The sequence below is a fragment of the Prinia subflava genome, chromosome 3 (genome assembly GCF_021018805.1).
Source record: "Prinia subflava isolate CZ2003 ecotype Zambia chromosome 3, Cam_Psub_1.2, whole genome shotgun sequence".
Lineage (NCBI taxonomy): Eukaryota > Metazoa > Chordata > Aves > Passeriformes > Cisticolidae > Prinia > Prinia subflava.
In genome coordinates, this window is record NC_086249.1 from 44967310 (window position 1) to 44984058 (window position 16749).

At 39.1% G+C, this 16749-nt stretch overlaps 1 protein-coding gene across 1 annotated transcript in view; it reads right to left on the reverse strand.

Annotated features, from left to right (window-relative positions):
* Positions 1–16749, reverse strand: part of RB1 (RB transcriptional corepressor 1) — a 70125-nt gene that overhangs the window by 3983 nt on the left and 49393 nt on the right. The window contains exons 18-23 of the mRNA XM_063392098.1: positions 4077–4195; positions 3544–3689; positions 2724–2869; positions 2075–2179; positions 947–1060; positions 696–862 (exon numbers count right to left, since the gene is read on the reverse strand). Coding sequence (XP_063248168.1) covers positions 696–862; positions 947–1060; positions 2075–2179; positions 2724–2869; positions 3544–3689; positions 4077–4195 — 797 coding nt within the window. The remainder of the gene's footprint in view (positions 1–695; positions 863–946; positions 1061–2074; positions 2180–2723; positions 2870–3543; positions 3690–4076; positions 4196–16749) is intronic.

A 16749-nucleotide genomic window follows, 5' to 3' on the forward strand; every position in this document is an offset into this window, starting at 1 on the left:
TCACCAAATGAACTGAATCACACAGACACAAATGAAATTGTGGCTTGAAAGAATCAGAGGCCCCCATAATATGCCCTGTATCAGCAGGAAGAGCCTTCAGTGCTGGATACCTAGATAATAATCCTCTCATCTCTACCTTTAGGGTTTGCTAATCAAAATCACACAGGACTTCAACCTAAAATATGCACTAACATTTAAACTTTTGTGCACAGTGGGACTCACTTGATCCTAGTCTGAAGAGCCACTGGAAACTGGTACATTTACTGTCATCCTCATGTCCTGAGAGCTAGTAACCAAGAGTTTGAAATGTTCTGTTCAGCCAGCTAAACAAACATTTTGTTGCAAAAAAGTATTTTCCCTTTAAAGAAGCTTACAAAGCTCATCTGTGTTTTTCAGGAGTGTAATGCAGGGTCAAAGCCAACAACAGTTGAGCAACCAGGTCAGGAAACCCCTCTTTGGTGGGGGGTTAAAAGAAAAAAAACAGAAAAAAACCCAACTAAAAAACCTTCTTGAACACAACAGAAAAGCATTGAATGATGAATAAAAATTACAAATACAGGTCAGAAATTATTAACCAGAAGTTATATGATAGCCACAGGCTACTGACAAACAAGACTGCAGTTTTCCAATTTGCTTCCACTAAAATCCCCCAAATATCTTCAATTTAGTAGAAGAAATGCTTGTCAACAACATACCTAGACCTTGGAGTCATCTTTGTGGGTGACTGAAACCCATCAGAGAATTTGTATGGGCTCTTCAGAGGTGAGATGTAGATGTTATTGCCAGCAGGGACACGCCGAGGAGAGTTGGAAAACTGGTAAGGACTGCGAGGCATGTGTGGGATAGGTGACAGAGTGGGAGGCTAGAAAAATAATAAAATAATCATAAAGTTTTATTGCCTATATATTTCTAGTCCAATGAATAATGAAAAGAGCTAATGGCTTACCCTGCTGGAAGCATACTGCAAAATGTTTGTTTTCAGCTTCTGCATAAACACTAAGTTGTAAAAGACTATGATGGAGTCGTATTGTTCTTCCCGGATAAGAACACGTTTGAAAGTCTACACAGGGTGAGCAAAACATACACAGATTAAAAAAAAAATGAATGAATGTAAATTTTATATTTGAAAAACTCATAAAGTAACTCAAAGTCTGTTTTAGATTAAGAGCTAGGATGGCACGTGGGTTGTATGCAAGCCATTGTAACTTCTCTAAACTTGGGGATTTTTCCAAATGTGTCTGAACACCAATACAAGCACCTACTTCATTAATTGGCACAGCCCCCTGGTGTGAACACAGTTCTAATGTTTTCCAAGTTTATGAAAGATTTGCTTTCACACACACGTCAAATGTCTAGACTACCATGCATGCCTTGAAAGGCTAAAAATCTCATTACTGATCTAATGGGGATAAAATAGTTCTATAGGCTTGGGGACAAAAGTCTGGAGTTTAGCCAAGATCCACAAATACACTATGAGAAATTCTGCTACTCAGAGAATGCTACAGTTCCATTAACTGGTAAGGGTTTTTCTATTGATTTCATTACTGTGCTGTGCCAAAATTTCAGCCCATTAAAGCTCCTGTGAAGGAAGGAACTTCTTCATGTTAGAGTTAAGCCTGCAACTTTAATACATACACAGCTGTTTGATATAGAGCCATACATCTCTATTTGCCATCAAACCATGTTTCTGTTGAAAATGTCTGTAGAAAATCATCTCCTTCTCTTCCCTTAATGCTCCATGGAAGTTAGACAACTCATAAAGAAACTTGTGTTGCTTTTGAAATTCCTATTAGATGTAGACATAAATTTTTCATCTATACTCCAAATACAGTCATAAACCATTATTATGTATCTTTCAAAAGATGAAATGAAATTTGTTTTCTGAGGAGAGTTACCAAACTATTTATGTAAGATTTAAGAGATATTTAGTATTAGAGTCAGTCTTCTCCTCCACAAAATGGAGATGCATTGAAGCAGAATTTTTCTTTTCAAGTGTAGTTTATTTTGATTTCAGGGGAAAGTAATTATTTTTTAAAGATTTTTATGGAGAAACAACATTTAAGAACTTCCATACCTCTTGATTTGTGTTGCAAAGCTCTTTGTATGCTGAAACTATTATTTTAAATCGAAGATCTACATTCTTTACTTTGCATATGCCATACATGGAACACATCATGATCTATTAAAGAAACAAGACAAGAAAACTGAAAATTAATTTAGCTTCTTCATTACAAGTTAAGAAATAACTTTCTATTGCTGATTGAGCTCTATAAACTAGCACACAACTCAACTTAGAAAGAACTTCCAGAACATAAGCCAACATCATGCTACCTCCATTTCTATGTGACAAACCACTAATTGGAGCTGATAGTACCTTCTCAAACTCCTACCACATGCTGCAGTTTTAGGGTAGAATAACAAAAAATTTAGCAGCCACACATGTTGTCTTCCCAAAGAAAATCGCTATATTTTTATGCAACTTATTAGAAATTGTGGTCTGTCTTTGTTATTTTGAAAATAGCTCAAAATGGTATTTGAAGGTGCCATATTTAGTAATTGACAGTCCTAAAAACGTGAGATGACAGACTTCAGTCTAAACTAAGTCCTCCTTTCAGTGATCAATAAAAATCTCAGAGTACAATTTCTAATGGCTAAGAACGCAAAAAGAACATTTTGTTCAGGAGAGTCTTTTTAACTTTTTAAAACTTTTTTTTCCGCGTTACCTGGTCCAGGTGCCTGTCTCTCATTAGCTCATACTCATTTTGCAGTGTGTGCTGGAAGAGGGTCCAGATCAAGTGCTCCAGGTCAGGATGTTCGGAGAGAAGGTGAAGGAACAGGGTATGGAGTCGACGATAGGCCAGCAGATAGACTTCAGAAAGAAAGAAAAATAAACTGAAATGGATGTAACATGAGTATACAAAATGAAAGGAATGCAATGGAGAAGGGACAGCATTGTACTGTTCACTGTCTCCAAGAAAAATACTACCAGACACCTAGTGAAGGCAGTAGAAGCCAGGCTCAAAATAAATGGAAAAGGTTTTCCACAAAGAGACAGTGGACACATGGAAGGCCACACCAAAAAATGCTGCACACGTGTGTCTATGACAATTCAAACAAGCACCTGGAATATGAACCTCCTGAGAGTTATTAAGCAGACAGAGCACAAAAAGTTCAGAAATGCCCCCAAGTGGGATAAAGATCAAGCCTGGGAAAGCACCAGCCTTGTCTGTCCAGTTGTTCAGCTTCCCATGCCATCTCTTTATGGTCACTGCTGGGAAAAGGATGCTATGACAGAAGATCCCTCCATCTGAGCCCATTTGCACATTCTTACAGCCAGGATAGGGAAGTTTTCACTTCTACCTCGCAGAGTGCACACAGTAACCACCTGCTGGTACCATTTTGCCCTTTCTTCCAGAGGTTTGCCCAGGGTTCACTATAGAGTCTACAAAAAAACCTTTCAGAAATGCTGAGTGCCAAAACCCAAAAAAAGGATAAAAAGCAAGAGACAACTTTGCAGTGCCAGCACATGCAGAAGGAACAAACCTTTCTTGTAGAACAGAGAGAGGGAGGTAGATTTCTGGGGTTTCTGTGTTTGAGGGATCACAGCAGGTTGAACATCTGGAGTGGAAGAAGCACTTAGAGAAGGTCCAGATGCCTTCTTCTTAGGAGATTTCATAGGAGAAAGATAGCTGGAGGTTCAATATATATTAAGCATTTAACATCACAGGATAAAAGGACAACTCTATATGAATAATACTTGCAGTAACTCTACCCTCTTCCCCATTAGAAGAAATGAATTGCTATTGTGACCTGTTATCCCCAGCACCTGATATAGGGACTTGTTTATTCCTAGGCAAGTAATGTAACAGTTTACAATTACAAGTCTGATAGGGCTGTGGAAAAAATATTTCAGCATTTGATTTAAATTTTAATGTATACTAAATATCTGCAAATACAATGGTTTAACAAAACTTCAGTACCAAGCCTAAGAAGTAGGAAAACAAAATACAGGTGGGATTTGAACATTAAGGGTGATATCAACTTCCCATCTTCCTAGACCCCAGGCATTCACTTACAGGTCTGCAGCAGTGTGGTTGTGCTGGAGAGGGGTATTGAGAGAAGAAGTGGGTTCAGGCTGCTCAGTTTGGCCTTCCCGCTCTTTGGACTGCTTGATAAGATCAAACAGAGGTGAACCCTGGGAAAAATCACAGGATTCTTAATGTAACATGATCCTACATTATATTAACAACAGACAACTACTCTGAATGTATTCTGTTCCTCCTCTAAAACCAACCACCAAAATGTGAACCTCGACAGATGATTAAAGCTTCAAGGTACTTCAGAACACTCACACTTTGCAAGATAAATTTTAACCATTTAACTTTGAGCTATTAAATACATCAAAGGCTTTTTTCCCTGTTTCAACAGCAGTCCATTAAATACAGTTTAACTGCAGATTTGAGACAGTTGTATTAGTTGTATTCTAGAGTCCCTTACTACTTCCTGTTAAAGCCATTTCTGAAAAAAAAAGTAATCAATACAAGAAAACACATAAAAATATTTCAAAAAACTCAGAACAATAAAACCAAAAAATCCTCCCAACCTCCCCAAAACACCAAAACCAAACCAACCAATCAAAACAAAAAAAAAAAAGCACCAAAAACCAGCTAAAGGAAACCTCAGCCCATTGGTGACTGAAAGTTACTGCTGTACCTACTGGCAATCCATTTCTGCTACAACATCTACCCAGTATTTTACACTCGATAATATATAAACCACAGACACTTAACTGCACTAGGGACTATTTAGTCCCTGCAGTATCATGTTCCAGAGCCACCTCTGGAAAGAGTAAGAGTGACTCTGGCTACATGAAGTCTCTGCCCTCGTGGCCCAAAGCAAACCCTATTTTGATTTGAGGCTAACTATCAGGACTTTGACCAAGTCCTCTGCCATACATCTGAAACTAAGAGCTCGAGCTAGGAGGTGGCTCAGAGAGAATGTAAGTGGAATGGAGGAGTTCTGGCTAAAACCACATCAGCCCTTCTGCTGATAAACAGCAATCCTCCAGAAACAAAATCTCAGCCTGCTTGCATGTCACACAGAGGGGAATTATGCTGAGACAGGGAAACTACATGGGAAAATATTTTTACACCATATTTATAAATAAATTTGAAAGCACAGTGTTGATGGTCTTTGTTTGTTTTATTTTCTTTAAACAGGAGACTCATCTTTGAGTACAATGTTGCCTCTCAGCAGTGCAGCATCAGAACTCCTGAAGCAACAGAGGAACATTTGAGTAGCAAATATGTGCCCTCTTTAGAGTGGGAGGCAGGGGAAGCAGTGTCCATAAGACTCAGGATGAAGTGAGCAAAACCAGACATGCAGCATTTGCCTTAAATGATATTCCCAAAAGACAGCAGTAAAATGTCATCTCATTGCTCTGTACACAGTGCACTGTCTGATGGTTCCTGGTCTGTTTGATCTCCTAAATGCACATTTTTAATATTAAAATGCACTGACACAAATAACAAATCTATAGCTATGAACAGGAGCACAGCATGCATGTAAAGCATGCAGCATCGCCTGGCTAAGGCAATAAGAATTAGCTTAGTAAAACTAGACTACATTTACTAGAATTAAAACTAGGAATAAGACATTCCTTATTTAGACTTATTCCTGGAAAAAGAACACTCTCTTTTTTTAAGTGCATCAAATAAAAATTTGGAGTAACAAGATGAGAGTGATGAGATTTACAATTTTTCACACTGCAGTTTTTAAATTATGATTTTGGCAATACTGGAGCTATTTCCTCCATAGCAGAAAAAGCATCAGTTACTGATTCATAACCACACAGTTGATGCTCCATCATTTCTCACCCAGTTCAGCTCTTGGCCTGGTTTGCATCATTTTTCCCTCCATTCAGGAGTGCGTGCACTTCTCACTTGTGTCTCTCAGCACTGCCCTTGCTGGAAACACAGGCACATGACCTCCATTCCTCATTCTTCTGTCCACTTGACCTCTTCCTTTTTTATTATTCTCACCATCACTTCATTTTGCTCTGAGGAATCCAAATTTCTTTCCCAGAGCAATCATTGCTGAGATATCTTGACTAAGAGTGAACCCTGCTTCATTCATGTCACATTTTTGTGATTAGTAACTGGAAGAGTATTGTTTCTAATGAAGGATGAAAAGGGTTTGATAAAAGAGAATGAGGTCTAGAAAGAGAAGCAAAGTTACTATTCTTGAGTTAGCACTTGAGACCAGCAGTTCCAGGCCCTCTCTCACCCCTGCTCCAATTTTGCTCACATTATTCTGAATCTGATTCCATTAGATAAGGTATGGAGAGACAGCAGTTTGCTGCACATGGAAGGGATCTGCCTGTTTCTGCATCATTGCCTCTCCTCTTCTACCTGCCAGCCTCAACAATCAGTCAACCTCCACACAAGTCAACTAAACCATCAGAAAGCTTAACAGAGAAGGCAAACCAGACTTAAGTCTGCTCTGCAGAGAATCACAGAGCCAGAACAAGCAGTGAGGACAGGGCAGCCACACCACGAAGGCTGGGAGCAGAGCAGAGCACAAAGTACAGGATGCCGTGCATTTACTGATAACAACCTATTCCATAACCTGACTGGCATGTGGGAGTTCATCTGACAGGATTGTACAGAACTGACTGCTGCTTTCCATCTGTTAGATGGGCTACATTCAGCAAGAGGATATTCTTTGTGTAGAAACATCTACCCACAGAGCCCAAACAGCAAGATGCCGTGAGTCCAACACATCTCTTTTGGTTCCCACAAATACTAATTGACGCTGTGGTTAAAAAGGTTGCAAGACAGAGAGGGTGCTGCAACCCAGCTGGCCCCAGCAGTGCAGAACTGCCAGCACCAGCAATGGCAGGGCGTGAGAAAGTCCCATTCAATGCACGTCCCTGAGCAAACCACAGCCTTGTCACCTGTGCTGGCTGCAGAAACTTGTTAGCCCTATGGCTGCATGAGCAGAAAGAGGTTATTTAGCTTTCAGACCTGGTGACATTTAGAGTGAGTGTTTTGTTGATCACCATTTCCACCTTCCTCTCAGACTTTAGGTGCAGCCCCCTCTGTTCTTTCCCCAGGGACCCCTACCACTCTCACAGGAACCCTTACAAGTGCATGGCCACGTAGTTGGACAAGTGGGTGCTGCACTGACAAGACTGATGCCTCACAAAAAACCCGTGTGCCACAATGCAGAAACACAGAGATGCATTTTCTCAAGTGCAACTACCCCCCATGCTGGAAAACTGATGGGTTTAATTACAGCCATGTCTCCTTTCCTCGTACTTAAACACAAAAAACACTTCTATTCTGTGAATTCAAAGCGCATTCTGCAGCTTGCAGCACATTTTCAAGCTTATCAGGGCAAACTTCAGCTTCAGTCCCACAATTTGAGATTCAACACTCAAATGAGAGAAATACAACACCATTAACCAGACAATTACCAGTCCTCTAAGTAATAATCACAAAAGAACTTTAACCCCCGGGTCCAGCTTAATCGAACAGGAATGTTTATCAGGAACTAATTTCTAAAGCGATGTTATTCACACCATCATTTCCAAATTTCACATTGCTGTTTAAAGCTTTTAAGCAGCACTTAAGGTGAACAGGTCACCTCCAATTCCTTTAACATGAAAGGAGGTTTGAAGTTTGTACTTTAATTTAATGCTCAGTAAGTGATTAATGTTACTAAATGCAGCCACAGAATAAATTTCATTCATTAAGCAAAATGTTGCTTTTTGTTTGAGACTTCCCTGTGATGGCTACAGAAATCCCATTTTATTATTGCAAGAAGTGAGAAAGCAATGAAGACTTAAAATTTCTCAGGGTCAAAAGGCCACTGGCATCAGAATGAAGAATAAGACTAAAATTTGACTCAGTTCCCTCTCAAAACACCCAGGGCTAACTAAATCTCCAAGGCTAAGCTCTGTGAATTAAGTGGGGCTTTGTTCAGAGCGTCTTTGCAGGATGCCTCCCCGCAGCAACGCCTCCATCACAAGCATCTCCAGTGATTTTCCCCCATCTGAAAGCTCCTTTTATGGAAAAAACCAGGCAGAATTTCTTATTTGCTACTCTTTATTTGGCTACAGTGAAACTACAGGACACACAGGTGCTTCCCAGCTTCCCAATCTGTGTATTGGCTCTATCCCAAATACATGTTTAGCTGGACTTTGGCTCCATGAAAAGATTTTTAAAAAACCTTAAATCCTTTATATACAGGGAAGAGCCACCCTGGGGTTTGGGTGTACTCCATTGATCACAGAGGAAAAGCCCTGAGCAGCTTTACTCTAAACAGTGGTATTAGTAGTTCACTAATAAAAAATCCCTGCTTTTGTCTTTGTTTTCTATATGCTTTATGCTTTTGTTCTTGGCAATAACTTCCTAATATATTTTCAGGTTTTAGCTAACTTTTCACATTAAATTTTAATGCAGTATTTAGCACTTAGCTATGTCTATATCTCAATGACAAGGTCCCTTGAATGTTGGTTTTTGGGGTTTGCCTAGAGGCTTTCTTTTTTTCTTTTGATTGTTTTCATATTATTAAACCAGTCAATAAAACACATAATGTTAAGACATGTTCTTCTTCATAATGTCATAAAAGATGGCAGTGATTTTTCAAGGCAAAACAAAGCCAATTTAGAACTGACAGCTTTGGAATGGAAGTGCAAGGACTGGATCAGCACAAGCTGTTTCCAACCCTCTTTCCCAAGGGAGAACTGCATGCCCAGAAAGTTGGCTTTTGCTTGCAACTCTGTTTTCAGAAGTTTCATGTAACAATTAATTACCAGAATTCTGAAATAATTCAGACCTGATAAAACAAAGTAGACTTCATAGTCTAAATTGAAATAGTGTTGATCATGAAAAAAAATCAACAAAATTAGGGATTGAGTCCTAATTTCACACATGAGTTGTGTTATATAAATTATGGTCATACTGGGGCTTGTTCTTACAAAATTTATAAAGAAAAACATTAAAAACTACAGGGTTAGTAGTTTAATTCATTTAAGAATGCTCACAGATCTGCTTTTAACTCCTTACATTGTGTGTGTATGTTTAATACAAGTCCTATATCCCACTCATTTGAGCATTTAAGAATCATCCAGCTTTGTGAGGATCTCCTTTCATCTAGTGATAAAGGAGTTCAAATCTCTCCAGAGAGGGAAAGCCAGGCTGCTACAGCCTGAATATGCATCTCACACTTTGTTGCTTTAAATCCATTCTCCTCACAACTTTGCAATAATCTACTCTTCCTCGGAAGTCTCTGGAAAGACCTGACAAATCTTGTTAGAAATCAGACATTATTTCAGAATAATCAATACCATACTTTTCAGCCCCTCCACTCCTGAAATTACTCTTCACTAAATGAAGATCAATTAACCAATTCTCTAGGATTTAGAGCATCTCTGAGCAAAGGTCCATGGGACCCACCTCATTGTACAAGAGCACCATGAAAATATCCTTCCTAGCAATGAAGAAGGAATTCTGTGAAAACACTTTTTAACCATGATGATAGACCTTCTGTGTCAACATAGTGACTAAAACTATTGGTTGTGTTCAAAAATATTACACAGGCCAGTGATAATGCTTGGCAAATAGGGGACTTCTGACACAGTTACTGGTTTGTGGCTCTGCAACCAATCACCTTTTGAATACTGAAAGGAAAAAACAAACCCTGGTCATTAGGACTGCTCCTGTTTGCCAAGTCTGTGAGACTAACTTTTAAAAATCACTTTGAAAGGAATTTTGAAAGACAGTCTACAAGAACTATGCTTTTATACAAGTGTTTTGTTTAAAGTGCTCAGGATGACCCTGGGCAGGCTGCTACTACATGGTTTACAGCTCTTGTACCACTTCCTTCAGCAGTTTTTCTGCTCAACTCACACAACTGAACATGCAGGTACACAAAGCACCACAAAATACAATAACCCTTGCTTTTTTTCACTGAACATTATCCACAAAAATATAATTTCAGGCTCATTTGCCACGCTTTTTTTTTCCCTGAAACAATTGCTATGAGCATCTTCCAGAGGGATCTGTGTCCTGCACTGGCAGTGCTGCTGCAAAAACAATCTGTATCTGAAGTAATCAGCAAGTTTAATACCCAGCTACTAGGGCAGCCAGGCTTCAGTATGACTAATTGTAGGACAAATCTCAAGATTTTGAGGCAAGAGCCAAAGGTCTCAAGAATAACTGAATCAATACCAGTTTTCCTCCTCTCACCACACAGGAAACTGTGTATAATAAACCAAAACCCACCTGACATGAACCACTAGACTGCTGCAAATGACAACATATCAACAAAAAAACCTGGATGTTGAAAATTTTTGCAACAGCTTTAAGCTGTGAAAAAACTACAAGGTGTAAAGATTTACAGGAAGTAGAGGAGAAATGCTTTAAGGGACCTTTATGTTAGCTACCATCACACAGTACTAGAAATAACAGTTCTATAGTTATTTCTGTGCAGGAAAAATTCTTACACCGGGGAGCAAAATAGCACCCAAGCACTTACTTTCTTCAGTGGAACTTTTGGGTCACAAAACCCCTATCTTAGTAAAGACAATTTATTTATGTAATTACTACTGTAACAATCAAAAGCCATGGTGTCGCATCACATTTTCTATCAGTTTCATTTACACAGTCCCAGTCCCAGTCCCAACAATGAAGAGTGGTTCTGGGAAATACTTTCACAAGTACAAATGGAAACACGACAGTGAAGTGCCTCTGAGACTTTCGGTTAAAGCCCGTGATTCATTTGCAGGTTTTGTGTTCTTTCCAATATCTCATTAGCTGGACAAATCTAGGTACAGCGTACCATAAACAATTCTCTTATCAACCTAAAAGCCGTAAGTGTGCCAGGAAACTTTGCAGACAGCGGTTTTTGAAAGAGCAGGAGAGGATCCCTTAGCAACGTAACCACGGAGTCGACCAATTATGGATTGAGCAAAAAGAGATATAACAGATAATCTGCAGAGGATGTGACTAAGCTGCACGCACAGAAAGAGCAATTCCCCAGAAAAGTTAATACTAGGTAGGTTGTTACATGTCTTCAAACCATTAAGAGCAGACTGCTTGTGATATTTAAAAGAAAAAAAGGGCTATAAATATCTTGAATTGTACTTCATATAATGTAGAAGAGAAGAATGACTCAAACTGGAGTTCCAAAACCAATAATCCATGTTTTGTAACAAAAGATGACAACACAAGCATGAAAACCATTTTATGTGATGGAATTGTCAACCAATTCTGGAAAACATTTCAACGTGAAGAAAATTAGACATGACAAAGAAGAAAAACCTGAAGCTGTAACAAAACTATTAATGTCACAACATTTTGGGCAGAAACCTACCCTTTGAGAAGGGTTTTGATCTCAATTTAAGCCACTTGTATGACTACCATTATCTCAAGCTGAGTTGGTCTATACCTTGGTATGAGCTGGAGGCAGACAAGACCTGGCAGCCACCCTGCTGTGCTTGGCTGTTGAAGCAGAAGCATATGAAAAGCTTCTGAGCACTCAGTTGGCAGAATTTAAGATGTTTCCAATCAAGCATTTCTGCCTTACAAGCAGTTATTTAACAGTCAGTCAAAATGCAGCACAACAGAGGTAAGGAAGACTGCACTGGAAATCAAATTAACAAGAGAATGTCAAAAAAGGTCATGGGCTATTATTTGGAGTTCATTAAAAACAAAACAAAACATTCTTCCCACACTGAAAATAAATAATTGAATGTTGACAGTGTGATACAAAATAGTATAAAAATCACTAAAAACATCCCAAACTTTTCAGTAACTTATCAGACTGAAACAAAATCTTGGGAAGCACTGGGACCTATATTTTTTTTTATGTTACACTTGTTTCATACTCACTTTTTAGCAATTGTATATATGCATTATTTTATCAATTAGTAAGCATTTTTCCACTCTGCTTTCTCTCAAAGTGTTGCAGCTAATTCTGAGGCAGATCACAGAATGAGTTTGGGTTGGAAGAGACCTTAAAGGTCTAGTCCAACCCCCTGCCATGGGCAGGGACACCTTCCACTAGACCAGGTTGCTCAGAGCCCTATTCAGCCTGGCCTTGAACTCATCCAGGAATAGGATATTCACAGCTTCTCTGAGCAGATTGTGCCAATGCCTCCCACCCTCACAGTAAAGAATTTCCTACTAATACCTAATCTAAACACAACCTCTTTCAGTTTAAAGCCATTCCCCTTGTCCTGTCACTACATGTCCTTGTTAAAAGGGGTAAAAGCTACTACAGAGCTTTCTACAAAAAAAAAAAGTGTTGATCTCCTTACCACCCCAGCTTTTTTCTGGTTATTCCTTCACTTCTCACCACTATCTCAAGGGTAATTTCATGATCTACAGCATTAGTTAGCCTCCATAATTACAAACTGTAAATTTGTATAACCATATGAGAAACAATGCAAGAATTACTGTTAGCAGAATTACTAGGTCAGCATTAGCTTTGCATAGATCCGAAGCAGGGAAACAATTGTAACTATTATTATCCAATATAAGAATATCCCTTAGCAAATGATGCGAATCAGAAGTATCTTACACTAAAATGTGGAATATCCATGAGGTTATTGTAGGATCCTTAAAAAGAAGACTAAATAAACCTTAAAACAATGCAATATACCTGCTTTAATTTTTTTGTAAGACAAAAAATTGTAGATGAAGTAGCAAAGAAGGGCAAAACCGATAAAAAGCTGCAAAAAAATCTAAACCATTTATCTAAGACCTAAGCAAGTGTGTGAATGTGCAGACCACACTTGGACCACATCAACATCTGAAAGAAGTTTGAGCTCACATTTCTGCAAACTAGGCCAGTACTGTTTTTCAGAAAATAGTGCAAGACGTGATATTCAGTGCCTTTTCATGGCCACACAGAATCTTTTATGAAGACTAATCACTGATGGGCAGCTCAGGCTCTGGAAAAACACACTGGAAGGTGTAACATTTCCCCCTTGGATATTTAGAGCAAAATCATGTGGGATGTTAGAGAACCACAGAATGGTTAAGGTTGGAAAGGAACACAGTGAGTCCAACCTCCCTGCTCCAGCAGGGTGTCTAAAATCCAGCACATTTCTATTTGGATGAATTCACAGGGATCTAGGAAAACATTTATCTTCTACAAGGTTTAAAATCTACAGCTATAAAAAGATAAAGATCATGTTTGGTTGGGTTTTTTCCAAAACACCACAAACCAGATCCATCCCCTCCTTTCACATCTGAGCAGCACCAGTGCAGAAACCTCCCTCCTCACAGGAAACCCTTGTGCTACACATCTGTGCACTGGAGGATCCATACTCAGCATCCCCTTTGCCCGCCCACTGTGGAACCTGAAGCCAGAACTTGGGTTGAAGGCTTTGTGCAAGACCCATGAGGGCAACCTCAGTCACCTCAGAGAGGCTCTACAAAAGCCATGCTGAGAAGCACACACCCAGCTTGGGACTGAAAGTCAAATCTTGCCCAGCCAAGGCACAGGCATGTGGGTCTTGGGCCTTCATGAAGATAACGAGGAAGCCAAGCCTCCTTTTAAAATGACAGCATTTCAAAAGAAAGTATTTGAAAGACTGTCAAGACTTTTGATGCCCCTTTTTTGTTTTTTTTGGTGCTCAGATTCTCCTGAGTAGGGAGTTGATTTAAAATCAAGAAAATTTCATGGCTGCTGCTCTCTCTTTCCTCTGTGCAACCCTTGCTCCTTTTAATTATATGACCTTGGCATATAACTAGAAACTGCACCATGTACGTAGAAAGAACTTACGAGACTCTCCCTGAAGCCATAAATCAATGACATTAGGCAATACATGAAGAGTACATACCAATAAAGCAGTAAAACTGACTTAGGTGATAAGGTGCATTCAGTGACTAGGTGATCAAAACATGTTTCTCTGATCTCATTAAATTACAAATATCCTGCTAGAAAACAAAAATGAAAAATGTGAAATCCTTCAGTAACAACGTGCTTTTCTACCAAAGCTCCACACTTTTATTGCGAGAAACTCTTGGTCAATTTTAAGCAAAGCAAAAGCCAATTTCAATGTTTCTCAGGCAACCACTATGCTCTGCATCCTAATTTGAGAAAATTCAAGTATTTTGATCCTAGTTTTCCTCCCTTAAATTTAAGGAAAGCTTAATCAGTGTCTTAAAATTTTACTTTTACTTCAGTTGGCATTTTTGGAAGAAATTTCACTGAAACATACTCCTGCAGAAACCCTACATTTTGCCAGTGTTTTCCAACAAAAGCATTTCAAACTCTCTCTGCTAGTACTACCAGTCTGGTTGTAGCATCTCAGCAATTTCAAAACAGGAGCTCACCAAGTAGTGTTTTAAAGGGCATCATATACTCATTTTAAATCTTGATCACTGCATGAACTGACTACATTGAACTTGTTGCTGTTTACTTCCTGTGGGGTAAGCAAATGCAGGAAGACTGGGATGACTGGGAAGATTTCCTCTCCTGACAAGGGATTTTAAAGGGCCAAGATTATAGAAATCCTTCCAAATTTTTCCCTGTAGCTCTCAAGCTCCGGAGTGTGTAAAGGTCTCACATTACACAGACAATAATGCAATTCCAAGTTCTGTTGAATTTTACAGCTTCTCGTATTTGTTCTAGAAAAAATAAACCTGAACTGAGCTCAGCCATTTCTCCTAAACTTGCTTCTCACATACTTTCACATGAGATTAAGAAGTCATAACTCTCATAGACTTAGGTTGCATTTTAATCAGGATAACCTGCCTGCCTCAGAAAGTATAAAGAATACAAGGAAGACTTAAAAAATACAAGCTGACCTTCAAATTTCACCACATTGCCGCTGGTAAAGAAACAAATCATTTTCACACTGACTTAGGTATATACACTTAAGTTTTTCTATGTATCTATATATACACTTCTGATATTTCAGAGAAAGATGGACAAAGAACACATGGAAACAGTTGCCGAATTTAAAGGAGTTACTTTGATTTGAACACTCTTTTACTCTGCTATCTTCACTTGCAGTGTAAAGAAAACTTTGGTTAGCGTGAGGTCTGTTATGGGCAGCTGCACTGCCTTTACCACAAACATACTGCTGTGAAACTCATGGAGAAACCAAAAGCCAAAGTGTGCCCACAAGCACAGCAGAACAGCAGCCAGAAGCCTTACATATAAATGGCTTGTTAAGAAAAGCTCATACAAGGCACCTCAAATTAAGAAACTTCAATGCAGTATCAATTCTGCTGTGTAGACTTCTGTATTTTTTTTTTTTACCATGTGTCTAACAGGTTCTTTATTTGTAATTCAGTGAGCATTTTCTACAGCTACTGTGAAGCATAGAAACCAGTGACTGAGCTACAGCAAAAACAAAACAGGTTTTATCATTTGCTTCCAAGGAAATAAGAGGCTGCAAATTGATGCATTTCTGAGGTTAGACCCACAAATTACAATCTCAACCTGAATCTATCTCCCTGCTACCTGACTCTATTTTGTCTATTTAACTGTGAGTGAGATATCTGCAGCATATTTATTTGTCAGTGATTTTCTAACTCTCTAGACTGGTTGGCCTGAGTCAATAAAAATGAAAACCAATATCAAGAGTGAGGACAGTTGGTCCAAAGCATCCAGCACCCTGAAGTCAGTAAGAAAACCTACAGCATCTTCAATGCACTCTAGATCAGATATTTGCATAGAAAGCTGTTATCCTTTATCACCCCTATGAATCTTATATAAGAAAGCATGACTGGGCATACTATGCTTCTATTACTGCTCATCTTTATCCTCCTTTGTGGGAAAATCAAGTAGGTTCTCTTTTACTACATTATAAACACCATTATTCCAAACAGTTTACATGAAAATAAATTACAGGGTAGTAGACCAGGAGGGTAGATCTCACTCTTGAGCTTAGCTGAGGCTTTTGAACTCACACCACCAAATACTAGGCTAATGTCTGGCCAAGAGTCAAAACAATACAGATTTGAAAGCCTCAAAGTTGTCCATTGCCACAACACCTCCAGCACAGTTTCACCATTGGCTTAAATCAGTTTAAGCACTTCTCCAAGTTACATATCCTCACTTTTTGCCTCATCCCTTGCCTTAGCATTAGCATAACTATGACTGCAAATTATCTATTTGTTAGGATTAGTTTTAAACCAAATAGTTGTCCTCATTTGCTGACTGGATATGTACACACAGCACAAGGAAGAAACAGAGAGGCTTAAATGGACAGCAGTAGGACTACTTCAAGCAACTGCCCACATTTAAACTGTTTAAATCAACCATAAAAACTGTACCAGAAACCAAGGAATTCAAGAAGTACAGAGAAAGTTAAGGGAATATTTGTGAGCAGAAGTAGGACCTTTTTGATCCTTCCACCACAAGTACCTCATACCTACTAAACCACCACAGACAACAGCTGAGGAAGTTTGGCAAAACCCAGAGACTCGAGCAAGGGCTGTGCAGGACACTGAAGGCTGCACAACACTACTTGGAGCTTCCTCTACCACCTCCACTGGAGGGGCAAAATAGTATTGCATGGATATCTCACCAGGAACTGCAGCCCAAAGCTTCTGTTCTCAGTTCAGTGCCTTTTTTCTGAGGCTAAATACATTATCACAGAATTGTTTGGGTTGCAAAGGACTTTAAAGATCATCTAGTTCCAAAACCCTCACCAGAGGCAGGGACACCTTTGCCTAGACCAGGTGGCTCAAAGCCCCATCCTCCCACGGGCTTGAATACTTC